At 43.2% G+C, this 22,218-nt stretch overlaps 1 protein-coding gene across 12 annotated transcripts in view; it reads right to left on the minus strand.

Annotated features, from left to right (window-relative positions):
- MED12L (mediator complex subunit 12L) overlaps positions 1-22,218 on the minus strand; it is a 360,384-nt gene that overhangs the window by 256,473 nt on the left and 81,693 nt on the right. For all 12 annotated transcript variants that reach the window (XM_060394814.1, XM_060394799.1, XM_060394794.1 and 9 more), the window contains 3 exons: positions 20,798-20,947; positions 19,880-19,979; positions 19,431-19,567 (listed from right to left, as the gene is read on the minus strand). In XM_060394814.1, the coding sequence (XP_060250797.1) occupies positions 19,431-19,567; positions 19,880-19,979; positions 20,798-20,947 (387 nt within the window). The remainder of the gene's footprint in view (positions 1-19,430; positions 19,568-19,879; positions 19,980-20,797; positions 20,948-22,218) is intronic.

The following is a 22,218-nucleotide window of genomic DNA, read 5'->3' on the forward strand; positions in this document are numbered from 1 at the left end:
TACTCTTGCCTGGAAAATCCCATGGATGGAGGAGCCTGGTAGGCTGCAGTCCATGGAGTCGCTAAGAGCTGGACACGACTGAGCGACTTCACTTTCACCTTTCACTTTCATGCACTGGAGAAGGAAATGGCAACCCACTCCAGTGTTCTTGCCTGCAGAATCCCAGGGACGGGGGAGCCTGGTGGGCTGCCATCCATGGGGTCTCACAGAGTCCGACACAACTGAAGTGACTTAGCAGCAGCAGCAGCAGCAGCATAAAACATTTTGTTCTTTACTACTGAAAAATTGTTATAACATGAATTTTTAAAATTTAGCATTACTTTCCAAGGTAACTTCCCATTCAAACATCCTCCTATCCCCATATTTACAGAAAATTTTGATTTACATTTTAAGTGGTTTTAGCAAGAGGTCTCTTCTAGATTCTGCTGCTTATCACAAATAAGGAGGAGCTCCTGTTTATCTGACTCTGAACACCAGCCCCAGGGTACACCCCATCAGACATGTTCAACAGGCATATAGGATACCCATGTACAGACACCCATCACCCCCAGCCCCAGCAATGCTCTGCTCTAAAGAATTTTTAGAAATTAGAGGACTGCTTCAATTTGCCTGCCAGATGCTATATTACAAATTAATTTGAGTAACTTTCAATAGGACATCATGACTTCAAATACGGGAAGCTGAAATGCATTCTTATCCTGTAAACAAATGTCTAAAAATATGAAGCACCTCCCTCTTCTTTAAAACAATCAGTAAGTAAAATGAAATTTAATAAATAGTATTTTAAAACAAAATAACTTCAAGGCAAAAATTTGAGGTAATTTAGCAGCTCAAGATAAGAACTAAACCTGTGTTCAATGATATGATACATTAAGTGGAACAGTCATACTCGTATATAAATAATTTGGATGCGTTAAAAAAAAAGAAAATAAAAATCATCTCAGAAAGCCAAAAACATTTAACAGGAGCAGAGAGAGAAGATGGAAGGAAATCATTAGTTGTTTCAGAAAGTGGTTTTCAAGAAAAGGCTTGAGGAGTTAAATTTCAAATCCGAGATGAACAGGGTGGTCCAGGGGTTTGGACTCTGTGCTTTCATTGCTGGCACCCAGTTTTGGGTTCAATCCCTGGTTGGGGAACTAGAATTCCATAAGTCGAGTGGCAAGCCAAAAAAAAAAAAAAGAGAGACAGAGAGAAAGACAGAGGGAAAAAAATGGAATTTAAAAACCTGAGAAGAACAAAAGGAGAAATAAGTATATGATGGGCAGAATAATCAGAGTTAGACATGCAACAACGGAAACAGGACCCAGAGGCAGGGAGAGATGTGAAGGGGCCACTTGGTTGATTCTGCAGATGGAGCAAGGTGACACAAGCTAAGGAATGTTGGTGATCTCTAGAGACTGGAAAACAGAAGGAAACAATTTCTTCCCAGGAGCCCGTATAAGGAACGCAGGACAGCGAACCCCTTGTAAGATCATAATTGAGCTTCCCTTGTGGCTCAGCTGGTAAAGAATCCACCTGCAATGCAATAAATCTGGGTTGGGAAGATCCCCTGGAGAAGGGAAAGGCTACCCACTCCAGTATTCTGGCCTGGAGAATTCCATGGACTGTACGGTCCATAGTGTCACAAAGAGTCAGACACGACTGAGCTACTAACACTTTCTTTCAACATCAGAACCTCCAAAACCATAAAAGGGTAAGTTTGTGCCGTTTTAAGACACTAAACTTTTGATAACTTGTTACGGCATAGCAAGTAGTGTTGAACATTGTTTTTCTCTGGATGATTTTATTTGCAAAGCAGAAATAGAGACACAAACGTAAAGAACAAATATACGGACACCAAGGGGATTGGATGAATTGAGAGGCTAGCACTGACTTGTACATACAGTACTGATACTATGTATAAAATAGATTAACTAATGAGAATCTACTCAAAGCACAGAGAAATCTATGCAAAGTAATGTGCTCTGGTGATTGCAATGGGACAGACACCCAAGAGGTGGGGTACAGCTATTCACTTTGCTGTACAGTAGAAATACTGCATTGTAAAGCAACTATAAGTCAATTAAAAAAAAAAAAAGGAAATGTGGAGCTTCAAAGAATTACAGGGGCAGAGGACTGCTGATTAAATGGCAATTATAGGAAGGCTACAATAAACAAAATTAAAAACCTAAGAAAAAGAGTTTAATTTGTGGTACTCACCAAAGAGTACCACAAAATAGGTAGTAGCCTCATTAATTCATTTACTTACTAATTCATCAATAAATACGTATTGCCACCAGGCCTTCTAGGCATCAGATATAAACAGTCTCATGTATTACTCTGTACGAATAAAAACTGGTTATTTTCTTTTTGGACTTAATTTCTACTATAAAACAAGAGTCTTTGAAATGTTCATATTATTTGCTGCAATCAGTCAATCTCAAGAATACAGCCCAAGGAAATTATCTTAAAGTAAAAACATTCCAGTCTTCCAGACAACCATAAAGCATGATACCAAGACACGCCCCCTCCCAGCTCCCCAAATTGACAAACTTTCCCCTCCAAAGTTTGCAAGGGGCACCTAATGGATCAAATCAGAGAAAACCAGGTGACCTGACCGGAAGAGAACAATCCACACAGATGATTCAGAAGTCAGAGAACTGCTTTCATCAGTGGAACTAGCGGAACTTCTGTGAGGTTTGCTTTGTTTTTATTTTTCTGCGGTAAAGAGTAATATTTCAATATCTAAGTAAAGATGCATAAATAGCAAAGGCAGATAAGACAGGCTTGCAAGAGAACACAGGAAAGAGGAAGTCAGAGGCACACAACCACTAGCAAAGCTCACATCCTCGCAAGAAGGGAAGTTCTCAAACCTCAGGCAAGGTGCAAGCTCGGCCCACCCACCATTCTTGCCTTCTTCTGGGAACAGCACTCCTCCTCCTTCTGCAGGTACTGCCCCTTCACCTGTCCCAAGTAGTCCAAGGAACCGGTTATTAATTGTAGTGACTCACACTCTCATCTTCAGAGTGACTTTCTGGATTTGGGTCTTTGATGGGCAGTGAAGACTTGGGGCAATTCTTTGAACACAAGGAAAAAAACAATCTCTCTACCAGGGGCTTACTACATGCACTGCTCTCTGCTCAGTCTTGTGAAACATTCTGGATGATAAAAGGCCTCAGCATAGTTCAGTTCAGTCACTCAGTCATGTCCAACTCCTTGCGACCCTATGGACTACAGCACACCAGGGCTCCCTGTCCATCACCAACTCCCAGAGTTTACTTAAACTCATGTCCATTAATTCGGTGATGCCATCCTCTGTCATCCCCTTCTCCTCCCACCTTCAATCTTTCCCAGCAACAGGGTCTTTCAAATGAGTCAGTTCTTCACTTCAGCTGGCCAAAGTATTGGAGTTACAGCCTCAGCATCAGTCCTTCCAATGAATATTCAGAACTGATTTCCTTTAGGATGGACTAGTTGGATCTCCTTGCAGTGCAAAGGACTCTCAAGAGTCTTCTCCAACACCACAGTTCAAAAGCATCAATTCTTCGGCACTCAGCTTTCTTTATCATCCAACTCTCACATCCATACACGACTACTGGAAAAACCATATCTTTGTACTAGACAGACCTTTGTTGGCAAAGTAGTGTTTCTGCTTTTTAATATGCAGTTTAGGTTGGTCATAACTTTTCTTCCAAGGAGCAAGTGTGTTAATTTCATGGCTGCAGTCACCATCTGCAGTGATTTTGGAGCCCAGAAAAATAAAGTCTCTCACTGTTTCCATTGTTTCCCCATCTAATTGCCATGGAAGTGATGGGACCAGATGCCATGACCTTAGTTTTCTGAATGTTGAGTTTTAAGCCAACTTTTCCACTCTCCTCTCTCACTTTTACCAAGAGGCTCTTTAGTTCCTCTTCACTTTCTGCCGTAACGGTGATGTCATCTGCATATCTGATGTTATCTGGACTCGTTTCAATAGAGTCTAACTCATTTCAACCCCATGGACTGTAGCCAGCCAGGCTCCTCTGTTCATGGAATTCCCCAGGCAAGAATACTAGAGTGGGTTGCCATGCCCTCCTCCAGGGGATCTTCCCAACCCAGGGATCGAACCTGCATCTCTTCTGTTCCCTGCATTGGCAGACAGATTCTATACCTCTGAGTCACCAGAGAAGCCCAATAAACTACTGGGTTGACCAAAAAGATCACTTGGGTTTTTCCATCACACCGTTGGTAGAACACCACCGTATTAAAACAACCTGGAAGGTCATCTCGACCCTCCCCCAGGTGCACGATGGTTCCGAGCTTCTCTGGGCTCTCCCGCCCACACTCCTGGTACTTCCAGCATCACAGTATTCTGTTGCCCTGTGCAAAAATATTTATTTCCATGTGATATGTATCTTTCACAACACAGCTTCATGGCTATTGGCTTTAAATACCCATTAGGAAAGAAAAACACACCTCCGCACCATTCAAGAAAAGTACTTCATCATCCCAAACACTATAAGCCAGAGTTGGAGTCTTCACGGATAGTAACAGAGAACTTCTCATATTGGTACTTTGACAGATAGTATGAAGACGACAAAATGCACGGCAAGCACCTCCTAGCCTATAACTACACACAGGCAAATGGGATACACAAGACCGGGAGAGAGACACAGAGAAACTGAGCCATGACTCATAAAGTTACAGTCAGAGAAAAAAGTCATGCTCAAAATTCTCCAAGCCAGGCTGCAGCAATACGTGAACTGTGAACTCCCTGATGTTCAAGCTGGTTTTAGAAAAGGCAGAGGAACCAGAGATCAAATTGCCAACATCCGCTGGATCATGGGAAAAGCAAGAGAGTTCCAGAAAAACATCCATTTCTGCTTTATTGACTATGCCAAAGCCTTTGACTGTGTGGATCATAAGAAACTGTGGAAAATTCTGGAAGAGATAGGAATACCAGACCACCTAACCTGCCTCTTGAGAAATCTGTATACAGGCCAGGAAGCAATAGTTAGAACTGGACATGGAACAACAGACTGGTTCCAAATAGGAAAAGGAGTACGTCAAGGTTGTATATTGTCACCCTGCTTATTTAACTTATATGCAGAGTACATCATGAGAAACGCTGGACTGGAAGAAATACAAGCTGGAATCAAGATTACCGGGAGAAATATCAATAACCTCAGATATGCAGATGACACCACCCTTATGGCAGAAAGTGAAGAGGAACTAAAAAGCCTCTCGATGAAAGTGAAGAGAAGAGTGAAAGAGTTGGCTTAAAGCTCAACATTCAGAAAACGAAGATCATGGCATCTGGTCCCATCACTCCATGGGAAACAGATGGGGAAACAGTGGAAACAGTGTCACACTTTATTTTGGGGGGCTCCAAAATCACTGCAGATAGTGACTGCAGCCATGAAATTAAAAGACGCTTACTCCTTGGAAGAAAAGTTATGACCAACCTAGACAGCATATTCAAAAGCAGAGACATTACTTTGCCGTCTAAGTCAGTCTAGTCAAGGGCATAGTTTTTCCAGTAGTCATGTATGGATGTGAGAGTTGGACTGTGAAGAAGGCTGAGTGCCAAAGAATTGATGCTTTTGAACTGTGGTGTTGGAGAAGACTCTTGAGAGTCCCTTGCACTGCAAGGAGATCCAACCAGTCCATTCTGAAGGAGATCAACCCTGGGATTTCTTTGGAAGGAATGATGCTAAAGCTGAAACTCCAGTACTTTGGCCACCTCATGCAAAGAGCTGACTCACTGGAGAAGACTTTGATGCTGGGAGGGATTGGGGGCAGGAGAAGGGGACGACCGAGGATGAGATGGCTGGATGGCATCACTGACTCGATGGACGCGGCTCTGAGTGAACTCCGGGAGTTGGTGATGGACAGGGAGGCCTGGCGTGCTGCGATTCATGGGGTCGCAAAGAGTTGGACACGACTGAGCGACTGAACTGAACTGAAGGGGTCAAGAGGGCTCTCCTGGTGGCTCAGTGGTAAAGAATCTACCTGCTACCTTTCCAACCTAGGGATTAAACCCAGGTCTCCTGCACTGTAGGTTCATTCTTTACCATCTGAGATGCCAGGGAAGCCTGCCTTGCTTTTACTGTTTGATTAACAGTATCTATTGAATCTACTGTGTGCCAGGGGCTGCAGTAGATACTGAAAATGGAAAGGACAGATCCCTGCCTTGTACAATCATCTCATCTAGCATGTGTCAGAGAAAGAATGCAATGGCGCAGAAGCGGCGGCTATGATTTTTCCAGTGGTCATGTATGGATGTGAGAGTTGGACTGTGAAGAAGGCTGAGCGCCAAAGAATTGATGCTTTTGAACTGTGGTGTTGGAGAAGACTCTTGAGAGTCCCTTGCACTGCAAGGAGATCCAACCAGCCCATCCTAAAGGAGACCAGTCCTGGGTGTTCACTGGAAGGACTGATGCTAAAACTGAAACTCCAGTACTTTGGCCACCTCATGCGAGGAGTTGACTCCTTGGAAAAGACCCTGATGCTGGGAGGGATTGGGGGCAGGAAGAGAAGGAGACGACAGAAGATGAGATGGCTGGATGGCATCACCGACCCGATGGACGCGAGTTTGAGTGAACTCCAAGAGTTGGTGATGGACAGGGAGGCCTGGCGTGCTGTGATTCATGGGGTTGCAAAGAGTCAGACATGACTGAGTGACTGAACTGAACTGAACCTACTGCAGTTGTTAAGTGCTCATATACAAGTACATAAATATAAAGCAAAGTATCCAAAAGATATGCACCAACACGCACGGTTGTTTCAGCTTCTGTATGTAATGAGTATTTGTTATACAGTCTGCTCTGCTCTGATACTTTCACAATGACCCTATGATTGTTGAGTAAACTGAGGCCAAAGGTTAAGTAACTTATTAAATGTCTTAAAGATGCTATTAATAGGTCACAGACCTAAGCCAAATCTAAGCTATCTGTCTCCACAGTGGGGACACATGCCAAAATGCCCCAAGAGTGGGAGACAAATCTGAGCTGTGGGCTAAAAGGGACTTCTTGATTATCAAGAATGTCTTCATGTGTTATCTGTATAGAAACCACAAGAATAAATAACTTCCATAAAGAAAACAAATGAGAGAGCATTGACCCAAAATTCCAAAATCAGTAAGATCCTTTCCCAGCTGAATGCAGAGTTCCAGAGAAGAGCAAGGAGAAATAAGAAAACCTTCTCACGTGAACAGTGCAAAGAAAAGAGAGGAAAACAATAAAATGGGAAATACTAGAGATCACTTCAAGAAGATTGGAGATACCAAGGGAATATTTCATGTAAGCACGGGCACAATAAAGAACAGAAATGGATAAGGACGTAACAGAAGCAGAGGAAATTAAAAAGAGATGGCAAGTATACAAAGAAGTAGTATACAAGAAAGGTCTTAATGACCCAGATAACCACAGTGGTGTGGTCACTCACCTAGAGCCAGACATCCTGGAGTGTGAAGTCAAGTGGACCTTAGGAAGCATCACTACAAACAAAGCTAGTGGAGGTGATAGAATTGTAGCTGAGCTATTCCAAATTCTAAAAGACGCTGCTGTTAAAAGTGCTGCACTCAGTACGTCAGCAAATTTGGAAAACTCCACAGTGGCCACAGGATGGGAGAAGGTCAGTTTTCATTCCAATCCAAACGAAAGACAATAACAAAGACTGTTCAAACTACTGTACAATTTTGCTCATTTCACATGCTAGCAAAGTACTGCTCAAAATTCTCCAAGCCAGGCTTCAATAGTGCATAAACCGAGAAATTCCAGATGTACAAGCTAGATTTACAAAAGGCAGAAAAACCAGGGCTCAAACTGCCAACATCCACTGGATCATAGAGAAAGCAAGAGAATTCCAGAAAAATATCTATTTCTATTTTATTAACTATGCTAAAGCCTTAGACTGGGTGAATCACAACAACCTGTGGAAGATTCATTAAAAAAGAGATGGCACTACCAGACCATTTTACCTGCCTCCTGAGAAATCTGTATGCAGGTCAAGAAGCAACAATTAGAACCAGACATGGAACAACAGACTGTTTCAAAATTGGAAAAGGAGTATGTCAAGGCCATATGTTGTCACCCTTCTTATTTAACTTATATGCAGAGTACATCATGCAAAATGCCAAGCTGGATGAAGCACAAGCTGGAATTAAGATTGCTGGGAGAAATATCAACAGCCTAAGGTATGCAGGGAGAAGGCAATGGCACCCCACTCCAGTACTCTTGCCTGGAAAATCCCATGGATGGAGGAGCCTGGTGGGCTGTAGTCCATGGGGTCGCTAAGAGTCGGACACGACTGAGCGACTTCACTTTGACTTTCCACTTTCATGCATTGGAGAAGAAAATGGCAACCCACTCCAGTGTCCTTGCCTGGAGAATTCCAGGGACAGGGGAGCCTGGTGGGCAGCTGTCTATGGGGTTGCACAGAGTCGGACACGACTGAAGCGACTTAACAGCAGCGGCAGCAGCAGCAAGGTATGCAGAGGATACCACTAGGCAGAAAGTGAAGAGGAACTAAAGAGCCTCTTAATGCAGGTGAAAGAGGAGAGTGAAAAGCTGGCTTAAAACTCAACATTCCAAAAACGAAGATCATGGCATCTGGTCCCATCACTTCATGGCAACTAGATGGATAAAAAGTGGAAACAGTGACAGATTTTATTTTCTTGGTCTCCAAAATCACTACGGACAGTGACTGCAGTCATGAAATTAAATGACAGCTATTCCTTGGAAGAAAAGCTATGACAAACCTAGACAGATAATTAAAAAGCAGAGACAATACTCTGCCAGCAAAGGTCTGTATAGTCAAAGCTATGGTTTTTCCAGTAGTCATGTACAGTTGTGAGAGTTGGACCATAAAGAAGGCTGAGCACCAAAGAATTGATGCATTGATGCTTTCGAATTGTGGTGCTAAAGAAGACTCTTGCGAGTCCCTTGGACAGCAAAGAGATCAAATCTGTCAGTCCTAAAGGAAATCAATTCTGAATATTCATTGAAAGGACTGATGCTGAAGCTCCAATCTGATGCAAAGAGCTAACTCACTGGAAAAGACTGTGATGCTGGGAAAGATTGAGGGCAGCAGAAGAAGGGGACAACAGAGGATAAGATGGTTAGATAGCATCACTGAATCAAATGGACATGAGTCTGAGCAAACTCTGGGAGATGGTGAAGGACAGGGAAGCCTGGCATGTTGCAGTCCATGGGGTCACAAAGAGTCAAACATGACTTAGCAGCTGAACAACAAGATCCTTCAACTAACAGCATTGTCCATCTGGCCTCATAAGCATGGGACCCACTCCTAGGGGCAAAATACTAAAATTTAGCAACTTCCCTGGTGGTCTAGTGGTTAAGAATCCACCTGTCAATTTAAGGGACACAGGTTAGATCCCTAGTCCCACGTGCCACAGGGCACCTAAGCCTATGCACTGCAACTACTAAGGTCCAGAGAACCCCAGAGTCCAAGTTCTGCCACAATGAGAAGCTCACACACCCCAACTAGAGAATAGCCCCTGCTCGTCAAAACGAGAGAAAGCCGGTACAAAGCCGTGAAGACCTAGTGCAGCCATAAATAAATAAACTAAAATCATTATTAATTTTGCTGCAACCATCATTAATGGTGTTACCTACATCTGTAATAAAGATACTCCAAATGCAAAGAGAGACTATTGTCATAAGGGGGCTTGATACATTTTTTTCTTTCCTAGGAGAGGGTGGACACAGACTAAATAGATTAAGTTTAATTCATTTCTTATTGAATCACTCAATAATCTAATAATCTCTAGAAGCTAACCACAGGTCTATTCTTTAACAAAAAAGGAAAAAACTGGCAACTACATCTGAGAAGCAGGCTTCCTTTAGTAATTACAAGGTACCTGGCAAGACTATTTTAAAACAAAAAAAAAAATCTCTTAATATACTACATTATAAAACAGTACCATAAAAAGGATAGGAAAAATCAATGACTCATTACTGTAAGCAACAGCAAACACAAAGTACTTGAGATCAGATACTGAATAAAGCTCTTTAATAGCTTTTTAATCTGAGACTAAAAGGGCATGTTTATAAACGTAATTAATCACTCTTAGTCAACATTAAACAAAATGGTCATCTCTGAACAAAAACATAATTCACATTACAGCACCAATAAATAATATGATACGTAATGATAATAATACATAATGATATTAGCAAGTCACATGGTTTGCAACCTGAGGCACATGTACGGAGATCTGGATGAATTTCAAGAGTTACATAAGGTAAAAACTGGTCTCAACTGCTAATAGAACATAAGCCTGTCGTACACAGTCACAAGTAGTATTTCTAACAGAATCACCATATAAAGATTATTAACCACACACTCAGAAGATGTATTATTTAAATATAAGCAGTATTCATTTTTTAAAACTCTTTCTGTATATGAGCATTTCCTTATGTACATTTCCAAAATATATTTGGGACAGCTGATTTTTGAGCAGAAAAAGTAGTTTTTCTTGGTTTCACATCCTTAGATTCAATGTTGATAGTCAGGTCCTGTGACATCTAAGAAAAAAAAATATACCACAAAAGCAAAAAAAGAAAAAAAAAAAGACTTCCCTTTGTTTTCTTTCAAGCAGCAGTTAAAAACAGTACTACTCCGAGTTCTGAGAAGATAGGAGATAGATAAGAAAATTAAAACAATTGCTCTGAGTATTTAAGTCAACTGTCATTAATTGGTACTCTTCCAAAAAAAATTAATTTGCTATCCCTCAGTTAAATCATCACCACTTAAATAATAAAATGAACAAGGAAAACAGTTGGGGAAAAATGAAATTACACAGTAACAGCAGTCATTTGAGATGCATCAGAATCACAAAGTAAATCACTCCAGGTCCTTGAAAAGTGCCACATCTCTCAAACTGAAAATAACTGAAACAGTAGGCTTATTTCCAAAAGTTGTCACCATATGGTACAATAAACTTTACTGCTTGCCTCTTATGATGAATGAAAGAAACCTACAGATAAGAAGGGAAATGTAAATTTCTAAAACATAGTGCTAGGTTCAACCCACTTGACAACCAAAGTTGCCCAGCTAAGAACATAACAAGTGGCATTTACTAAGCGCTTACCATATGCCACCACGCGAAGTGGAGTCTAGTACTAAGACCAATGTACAGAGAGAATGACACCGCTTGCTGTGTGCTAAGTCATGTCAGTCATGTCCAACTCTTTGCAACCCTATGGACTATAGCCTGCCAGGCTCCTCTGTCCGTGGGATTCTCCAGGCAAGAATACTGGAGTGGGTTGCCCAGTAACCAGGCTGGGGCCATCCAACTACTCTATAGCAAAGCTAGGATCGACATCCACATCTGAACTGGCCTCATAGTTGTGATACCCTACGAAGGACAAATTTTTCAACTTGAGGACTGTTTAAGGTAAATATTACGTTAAAATTGCCAAGCAAAATCAGTTAGAGGATATTCCCACAAACCAATATGCCCATATCAGTATGGAAACTGTGATAATTACAAAAGTTTTTCCCTCCTTTTCCCAAAATTACATCTGACACATGTGTGTTCAGCTACAGTTACCTGAAATCAAATGGGTTTTTTAAAAGAAGCAACACTCAAATTTTCCTGGTGGTCCAGTGGTTGGGAGGCCACCTGCCAATGCAGGGGACATAGGTTCAAATCCTGGTTTGGGAAGATTCCACATGCTGCAGAGCAACTAAGCCCGTGCACCACAGCTCCTGAGCCTGCAGGCTGCAACTACAAAAGCCCGCACATCCTAGAGCCTGTCCTCTGCAACAAGAGAGGCCACTGCAATGAGAAGCCTGCTTGCCACAACTAGAGAAAGCCTGCACGCAGCAACAAAGACCCAGTGCCTCCAAAAAATAAACAAACAAACAAAAAATACAACACAAATGAACATATCTACCAAAAATTTTTTTAAGAAAGAAAGAGAAACAGCACAAGAAACAGAACGTACTAGTTAAGAATGCTGTTTGGAACCATTTAGGGCTCCAATCCCTGTTTGCCCACCAGTGAGTTTGGTGCAAGCTTAGACTATTTACTCATCCTCTTAAGCTTTGGTTCCTGCATCTGTGAAGTAGAAAATTAAAAAACAAACAGTTTTTTAACAGGTGTCTCACTAGCCAGGGAAAATTTCTTACAGCGGTGCCTAGTGCCAAAAAAGTATTTAAGAAAAGTTTGAGGAAAAAAGAAAAACTGAGAGGCCCAGCCCAGTCTAAATAGATTCAGTAACAGCAAAGTCCACATGTCTGGACACACCACTTTCTCCCCTAAGTATGTTATGCCCGTTATGTAATAGATTTAGTTTAGGGAAGAAGAAAACGGCAGCTGTAAAATAAAACATTAGCAATACTTCCGTTGGGCATCCAGTAGGAAGATGGCTGACTTCTGAGGCTCAACAAGCTCTGGTTGGGCCATGAGCAGCACGAACAAGTGTCCTAACAGCTCAGCACAGGGAACCTTAATGGGAGCCAGATGTGTGGTATTTTCCTAGTTTGCTTGACTTTTGCCTCATTTGATCTCTTTATCTTGAGTCCAGGGCTCCCAGGTGGCACAGTGGTAAAGAATCTACCTGCCAGTGAAGGAGATCCCTGTGTCAGGAAGATCCTCTGGAGAAGGAAATGACAATCCACCCTAGAATTCTTGTCTGGAGAATCCCATAGACCGAGGAGCCTGCTTGGCTACATAAAGTCCATGGAGTCGCAGAGTAAGATACAAGTGAGCAAGTAAGTTGCACACATGTCTTGATTCCTGGTCTTTAAAAGGTGACTTTTTCTTCAACAACATTAAAAAAAAAAAAAACAATCTAAAGCACTGAAATGAGCATGACCTCTCTTATAACACAATACTCAGACACAAGGTGACCTTTTTCTTCAACACCATTTAAAAAAAAAACAATCTAAAGCACTGAAATAAGCATGACCTCTCTTATAACACGGTACTCAGACACAGTGGCTAGGGAGGAGAGCTGATTCTGTCCAACTGCTTCCCTACAGAGGGTAAAGCCTCTGTGAGAATCCAAGGACGTGAAAAAGGTGGACAAGTCTAGGCTGTGCTTTATGGACTGGTGGACTGTGAGATGGGCACAGGTGTGTGGGTGTGTAGGTGTGTGTGTGCAAGTGTGCATAAGACGGGTAGAGGGGTGTGTGTGTGAGAGACGGGCAGAGGGGTATATGTGTGCATGCATGAGATGGGTAGAGAGGGGTGTGTGTGTGCATGTGTGAGATGGGTAGAAGGGTGTGTGTGTGTGTGTGTGTGTGTGTATGAAATGGGTAGAAGGGTGCATGTGTGTGTGTGTGCATGCATGCACACCTACAGAGGTCCCAAGGGATCACATTGCTTCCATCTCTCTGGAGTCTTTCACTGCCTCCCTAAACCCATCGGTCAGGACAGCAGCTGGCATTTATTGAGTACCTGTCTGGTGTTGCTGCTGCTGCTGCTGCTAAGTCACTTCGGTCATGTCCGACTCTATGCAACCCCGTAGATGGCAGCCCACCAGGAGTCGGCGTCCCTGGGATTCTCCAGGCAAGAACACTGGAATAGGTTGCTATTTCCTTCTCCAATACATGAAAGTGAAAAGTGAAAGTGAATTCGCTCAGTCATGTCTGACTCTTAGCAACCCTATGGACTGCAGCCCACCAGCCTCCTCCGTCCATGGGATTTTTCTACTAGCTATAAAATATTGAAATGTTTCATCCATACAGTTTTGTGCAATTTTCCCATCATCAGCAGACAGAATACCCATTTCACAAACAAAGAACTGAGACTCATCAAGGTAGGTGAACTGTCTGCGATGCCACCAAGGAAAGGCACTGACCCTCTGCCTTGCCGGTGGAGAGCTGTCCTGTCTGCACCATGCACCTGCACCTCTACATAACCTCTCGTGCCTGAATCCCTGGCAAACCTGACATTCTACATAGATCTCAGTTGCCCTCACACCCTCCCACCTAAGCCAAAGCCTTCAGAGGGGTGGCTGCTTCCAGTTCATGGTCCTAGCAGCTTTTTTACAAGCACCCAAAGCACCGACTCAGTAAATGTCTCCCAAGGGCTTGCTGGGCCCCGGCGCGGTGCTCAAGGCTGATGATACGCTGCTGGGCAGGAGGAATGCTGCCCTGGGCCTGCAGGGCCCTGCACTTGCAGGAGGAGACATGGAACAAGCACCGCTGGGACAGAACAGACACCAGGCTTCGGCCCTGTGGACCATGTGGGCAGAGTCCTGCAGCCACACTGATGCGGAGCCGGACTGGCCCCGGAGGCCTGGGCCAGAGCTGAAGGAAGGTCTGCCCTGGACTCTCCGTTCAAAAAAAACCCGTGTGAACTCATCACACCTGTCCAGGGAGAGCTCTGTGAACAGCCTGGATAGAAAATAAATACAAACACTAAATACATCCGTTTGGATTTAACAGCAGAGAAGAGGAACGTGCGTCCACCAGCCAGTGCCATCCAGCCTTCGCATTACTTAGAGGAGAGGCAGCTTCCTCCAGTCCCAGATAGAGAAGTGAAAGGCCACTCTTCCTGCCTCCTTTTGACTTTCCCTTCTATCCAGGTCCTCAGGGCACCCGGAGACACAGCTGCTTCCCGCACCGCCCCCCCACCACCACACCCAGCACAAACCAGGGGAGAAGTCACATGAAAGGAAGTGATCTGGGGGCCCTGGAAGGGGGAGGGGGACCCTTCCACCCTGCTGCTCAGGGGTAAGGTCAGGAATGTGACTCCTGCCTGTGAGTCTCGTGTGACAGGCTGTCAGGGCTTGGAATCCGCAGGAGGTCCCCACAGCCCCTGTGGCAACATCTTGTGGTTATTATTCTTCTCTGCATCCAGAAGGCAGAGCAGAAATGGTTCTGAAACACTGAACAGGCAAGTATGTGAGTAAGTGTTGCATGAAACACGTAGCAGGGCCTGGAAGGTGACAGGCATCTGAGCAAACACGGCCCCCCCACACACACACACAGATGCCGAAGCCATATTGCAAAAAATTGTCATAAATATTTCAGAAGGGTCTGTCCAGCAACTCTTTCTGATAAATTACTCAGAAAAGGTGACCAATCTGAATTAAAGACTTAAAATGTAGTTTTCGTCCTACTCATAAAATAGCATCATAACCAGAAAGACATCCTGCTTGGCTGGCAGAGTGATATACAATTGGGAGAGTTCACGTACAAACTCTCACATCTAGGTTCTCCTGAATGGCTGGGCGATCAGGCGACAGTGGGTCTGTAAAACCAAGCAGAAGCTGAGACAGGGTGCCCTCCTCAGAAAGAGCGGCCCTTTCCCGGTCACCTTGGCCCCATCCTCTCAGTGCCCTGTCCATGGCAGCCCACAAAACCTCACACTACCCTGAATGCAAAGGCAAGCAGCATCATGCTAGAAGAGTAAACATCAAGGATTCTGGGTTCTATGTTCACCTAGGCCCTAACTCGGAAGCAGAGGCTGGGCCACTGGGACAACAAGGCAACTGGGGGACGGTGGGGGGGGGGGCGGGGGGGCGGCACAGGCGTGTAAGGGAATAATGCTTTCCACGGCCCAGCACAGCCCCCACGGGACACTGTCCTCCCCTCGTTCTGTGACCACAGTTCAACCACAGGGGCAGGACTAAGGCCTCAAATGCCTTCATCCCATGCATTACTGCTTTCAGTGGACTTTCACGGAATCCCAAGACTGAGTACACACAGGTCTGAACCTCAGAACTCGTCTATCACCTGGACAGCTGCCCCCACCCCACCCCGCTCAACACGAGAGGGAGAGAACTGAATTTCCCATATCAGCAGTTCCAGAGAAAAGAGAATCCATGGGGTAAATGTCAAGTCTCCCAAAGAGATGTGGGGAAGTGGCTCTGCAGTCTGGGGCCAAGACACCTCTACCTACGCACGACTTGGGCAAGAGCGAACCTCAGCCTGGCTGCAGCTGCAGAGGTTGCTCAGCTGTTCTGTCGCCTATCATGTTGTCTAAGTCCTAAAACAAATTATGAAAGCAGCAAAGGGGAAGTGTATTTTAAAGAAGTGAGCTGTGTTTCTGAATCCTAACCACACCACTGTACAGAAGCACCACTCATCAGAGAATTATAGCTTCATCACATTGGTTCTTCCAATACAATACTGATAATGACTGTTATGTTATTAACGTAAACAGTAACAACTTTTTAAGGCAAAGTGCTCATGTCTTCTTAGAGACAGAGAGAGCAAGGAAGTATTCTAGCCAAGGCAAGAAAGGGCATTTAGGCACAAGCAACTTGCCTGTTAGCAACTTGCTCAAAGTCACACAGCTGGTCAGGGGTCAAAACAGCTCTGCAGCTCACACATGAATTTCAGAAATAAATAAAATTCAGTAGTCAAGAAAACAGTAAGCACTAGTGAAGAGGAAACACAGAGATGAACCACTGTTGTTTACATGCATATACACACAGACCTTGATATACACACACAAACAGATGCCAAAGTCATATTGTAAAAATTCTTGTTATAAATATTTCAGAAGGATCTGTCCAGTTAACTTTCTGGTAGATTATTAAGAAAAAGGTGACCAGTCTGAATCACAGATTTAAAATGCAGTTTTCATCTTACTCATAAAACAGCTCAGTAACCACAAAGCAACCACTCACACATCAAATTTTTCTGGAGTTGAGTCAACATTCAATATCATCACTCTTGAATGGGTAGCATGGACGTTCCTTCCAACAAAGTCTGTGACTCCAGCACAGCCCCGGGCATATGGCGCCCTCTAGTGGCACACACTTCCCCACAGCCAGTGAGCTCCTTTACAAGAGCTTAGAGCAGCGACCTCCAAACAATTCTCACACAGCCACTCAGCTCAGCTGGGTTTTTTCTTTTGCTTTTTTAGTAAATGCTTGCAATATACACATAATTATTTATAATTTTTATATGTTCATTATAAAACTTAGATCAGAGTTGCTTACAGTGTAAAGTCTTTTTAAATGTTGTCTGAATAGAAGTTCTAGTAATTTCTTCTCACACACACCCCTATCACAATAGCTCATCTCAACGACCCACTCTGGAGGCAACTGTGTGTGAGACAGTCCAGTGTGACCACTCAAAAACATCAGACCTCATTTCTGTCCTTGAGAAGACACTCAACATTTTCTCCCTGAGAGGCTGGCTTGGTTGGGTGAATGAGGCAAATAATCCTGCAGTGGGTTAGTTCATTCATTAGCAAGTTAAATGTCAGGCCAACCACAAAACTGAAGTGGCTCTAGAGGATTTGGTAAAATTCCCTCCAAGGAACCATACCGTCTTGACTCAACACTTAGTGCAGGAAGCTCAGCAAATCTAAAAGGACACCCTGAATGTCGGGTGTCCCTACTGTCCTTGCAGATTGCTCACCTCTGTGTATTAAAAAGTAGCGCTGGTGGTAAAGAATCCACCTGACAGTGCAGGCGATGTAAGAAGCAAGTTCAGTCCCTGGATGGGGAAGATCCCCTGGAGAGGGACATGGCAACCAACTCCAGCCTTCTTGCCTAGAGGATCCCATAGACAGAGGAGTCTGGCAGGCTTCAGTCCACAGGGTCGCCAAGAGTCAGACACGACTGAAGGGACTTAGCACGCATGCATGCATGTGTATTAAAAATCTTAGTACTCTTAAAGCCTTTTATCTTAAAAAAAAAAAAAAGCCTTTATTACAAAGAGAGAGACTTTCAGGCCGCCACACCGAAAGAAGACAGCAATACTCTAACCTGCATCAACAGGCAGAATTAAGTAGACGTACCATCAATGTGCACTACAGAAATAGTGAGGTGTTTCTACCAAGACTCTCTCACAATGAATCAGAAAACACACCTGGTCTAGACCTCACTCCCAACATCCTGATGTGGCATCGCGGTCGAGAACCTTATTTTTGAGCAGCAAGGTGCCGACTTGCATATTACTTAAAAAAAAAAAAAAAAAAAGAATGGTAGGGCATGTATGTGTGCTCGGCTGTATCTGACTCTGTGCAACCCCGTGGAGTGTCGCCCGCCAGGCTCCTCTGTCCGTGGAATTCTCCAGGCAAGAATACTGGAGTGGGCTGCTATCTCCTTCTCCAAGGGATCTTCCCAACCCAGGGACTGAACCCGTGTCTCCTGTGTTTCTGCACTGGCAGGCAGATTCGTTACCACTGAGCCACCTGGGAAGGTACAAAAAGAGTAACCTGGAACAAATCCACATCACATGTAGGATAAAGGCTAACATAAAGGTGGGATAAGGAAAAGTTTCTGGTTTTACCCCTTCTTCCCACCTAACACATCCTCAAAGCCGAGGACAAAAATCAAAGATCAGTTAACTATAGTGTTCGTTCCTATATAGCACAGGGAAACATAGCCATTATTTTGTAATAACTTTAAATGGAGTATAACATGTAAAAATACTGAATCACTATGCTGTATACCTGAACCTAACTATAAATCAACTATATTTCAATCAGTCAAATTAAACTGAATGTTCCTTCAAGACGGGTACCATGTGTTAAAACTGCATTCCTAGTGCTTCCACAGCTTGGATATGCACGCTTTACATGCATGTAGAAGCAGAGAAAACTTCTATTTCTCCCAAAATAAGGTTAAGAAAAGATTATTGAAAACTCTATGTTACTACAGTAGTTCAATAATGAGACACTGAAGGAAAGCGTAAGATAAAAATTATCTGTGATGGCTAATCTCATGTGTCAACTTGCCTAAGTTACGGCTCCCAGTCTCCTGGTCAAACTCCAGTCTAGATAGTGCTGTGACGGTGTATTTTTTTTTTTATGTGAATTAAATCAGTAAACTCAGAATGAAGCAGATTATCCTCCATAATGAGGGTGGGCCTCATCCAATCAGTTGAAGGCCTTAAGAGAAAAGAAAAAAACAGCTTCCCTGTGTCTCCAGCCTGCTAGCCTGCCCCACACATTTCAGATTTGTTAACCCCTACAATAATGTGAGCCAATTCATTAAAATAAACATCTCTCTTGCCTTTATATTTTTGCATACATACATACATATATATATATATATATATATATATATATATAAAAAATTTCCTCTTTTGGTTCTGCTTCCATAGAGAATCCTGTCTAAATAACTGTCTACAGATTTTTCAAAGACTATGACCAGAAGTATTAATTAATTCACTGCTCTCTGATATGCCAAATATTAAAACACATTCCCCCTAAATTAAAACCAAACCATTATATCAAGTACAATCAGATGAAGGATATTCCACTAACACCAAAATGATAAGCGTAATGATAAAAGGGCTAAGAAAAAATCTTCCCAACCAATATACTTAGACCAGGCCAATGGACATTTCATTTTAATAGTGGTAGGGAATTTTAGTCCAAAACAATGATTTCAGGGTGCAGATATCTTACAAGATATTACACTTCATAGAAAAGTGTAATTCAGTTAATTGCCAGAATTAACTGAATAAAAAAGAAGAAAATATGCTAAGAAAATTAAAGGTGAAAAGAAGAAAAAAATATTAATTACCTCTTGGTTGTCTTTGTTTTGGTTTGCCCAGAAAATCTTATGATAAAGCGTCTCCATTGAATTGCTGGAATCCGTTCGGTCAAAACAGTGTCGATCCAATACCTCCAACGTGTGCAAAACCCGACTAATGGTCACCCCTAGATGCAGAAAGCAAGCAAGCAGTTAAGGAAGGCCAAACAAAGCCAGAGCAGCATACTACAAAATCATCATCAGGTGGGACAAAAGGAGACGTTATTATTCTCAGCATAAAAGAACTGCCAACAAAATCAAACCTGACATTCTAGACAGCCCAGATCTAAAGGGCACAGACCAAAGAACGTCCCCAAAACTCAGGAGGGAACTCTGTCCAAAAGCATCCTTGTGCACACTGAGGACTGAGTAGCAAGAATCAGAAACACGGCATAAAATCCAACATCCAAAAGCACTCCTTCTTCTGCTGGGTTCTGTACCTGCTGTTGACTCTTGGCACTTGTCAAAAGACCACCGAACTTCCACCGCACGGCCTCTTTGTTTTATCTGCTGTTCTACCTCATAAATCCTTGCCCGAACCTGAAAGATAATCACTTCTAATTAACTTTTGCTTAGAAAGCCACGGCAGCTGTCTAAATCATGTCAGGTTTTTCCACGCAAGCAGAGCATCCCACAGTGAACCACAGTCTTGACTGCATTGTAGGAAATGCAGGTGGCTGCCCAAGAAGCGCATTTTAAAATTTATAAGTGCTGACTCTATGCCAGTGTTCAATGCTAAATGCTCACAAAAATACATGCTTACCCAAAAAATCATTACAAGCGAAACACTTTCAGAATATCATAGAGAAAGGTCAAAGTTCTAAAATATCTCTGAGCCACTCTCCTACGTCTGAAAGCAACTAACCATGTTTTATTAAGAAAACTGCTTGGTTTAAAAGGAAAAAAAACAGAGCTTTTTTTGTCCCAGTCCTGTGGTTCAAGTTTCTTCAGTCTTTGAACCAAATAACCCAGTCCTAATAAAAATATATAATAGTTACTAAATACCCAGACTCCCAGCTCTATAGTATATGACTCTACTAACACACAGACTGATATATTAACACTAACCCTGAGTGTCGTGATCTTGTATCAGAACTACCACCATAATTACCGTCTGAGGGGCAGAAGTCTCTGCAAGAACAACCCAGCAAGATGTTCAGAAGAAAAGAACAATGAGATAAACGTCTGCTGTTCACAGAGGCTATGGACTTCCCTCTGCCCCCAGAGAGATGGAGATGGAGACGGAGATGGGAGGGCCCCTAAGAACCCAAGGCTGCCGCAACCAAGCCTGACCCACTGTGCCGTGATGCTGCTCCAGACTGCGAACACCCCTCAAACCACCATAACAGCAAGCCTACCTGCTGGTTGAAAGCCGTGTTTCCTCCCGGCATGGGGAGGCTGGAGGGGGCCACCTGCAGCAGATCCAGGGGCGAGCCGGGGTTCGCGCTCTTACTGTCGTTTGTGGAGTAATTCCACACCAAGGCACTTGGGCAACAGAGAGTAACAGTCTGGAAATAAAGTGGTAAAATTCAGATGTTTAGAGGAAGGAAAAAAGCTATCACAAAAGCGTTAAGAGCTTAAAGAAAAAAGTCATAAATTACAGTTCCCAACGAGTGAGCTTAAAACATGAACATCTTTTCTAACCCCAGTCTCAACTTTTCAAATGGTTAGACCAAAAAATTATGACAGAATTATTCATTTGCATAGGTAAAAATACACCTATTGAGAAATTAAGGAATGTTCTAATTTATAAGCTAAATTCTAGCACAAGAAACCTAGGAAATTAAATAAAAAATCAGTAAATTTTAAAATTGTCTCCTGAAACAATGTTTTTCATGCAATTAAAATATGTTAATTTCTAAGGCTGTAAAATCTAAAAAGATTTTTTTTTTTAACCTCTCAAATAATGGTATGATATGTAGCCTCATGCAAAGAGTTGACTCATAGGAAAAGACTCTGATGCTGGGAGGGATTGGGGGCAGGAGGAGAAGGGGACGACACAGGATGAGATGGCTGGATGGCATCACTGACTCGATGGACGTGAGTCTGAGTGAACTCCGGGAGTTAGTGATGGACAGGGAGGCCTGGCATGCTGCAATTCATGGGGTCGCAAAGAGTCAGACACGACTGTGCGACTGAACTGAACTGAACTGATGTAGCCTCATAAACACTGGGCAGGCAGCAACCCTGGACAGGGCCCGAGCAACACACTTTTTTAATAAAAGCCAGTTAGCAAAATTTTTTTAGGGCTTTCAGGCCACCTAAAGTCCCTGTTACCTACACTTCCTTTTTGTTTAACACCTATTCTTAGCCTATAGGCTGGACCTGGCCTTCAGGTTATAGCTTGCCTACCCCAACCTTGGACCCCTGTAGACATTTTTTACTCTGTCAGCTTGCACAAAGCAGTTTCTGTGACCAACTTACTTACACATCACAACCACCCCAAGCAGTAGGAAGCGATATTTCCCAACTGTTCCAAAAAGGAATGGAAGCCACAGAGGAGATGAGCGACCAGCCCAAGGTGATTTCAGGCCTGGAAGCACTACACTCACTAATCCTAACTATGGATTAGGTTCTCATTAAATTAAGTACTATAGTTCTATAATACTATAATTATTACAGTTCTCATTAAGCACACGCTCTGTGCTGAACACTGTCCTGGAAGCGACAGTGTAAGAACTGTCCCCAGCCTCCATCCACACATGGGGAAACAGAGGCGCAACGTGAAAGCTACGACCTGGCAGAGCAGAGGCTACAATCAGGGCGGTAATGATTCTAG

Source organism: Ovis aries, chromosome 1 (assembly GCF_016772045.2).
Source record: "Ovis aries strain OAR_USU_Benz2616 breed Rambouillet chromosome 1, ARS-UI_Ramb_v3.0, whole genome shotgun sequence".
NCBI classification, from domain to species: Eukaryota; Metazoa; Chordata; class Mammalia; order Artiodactyla; family Bovidae; genus Ovis; species Ovis aries.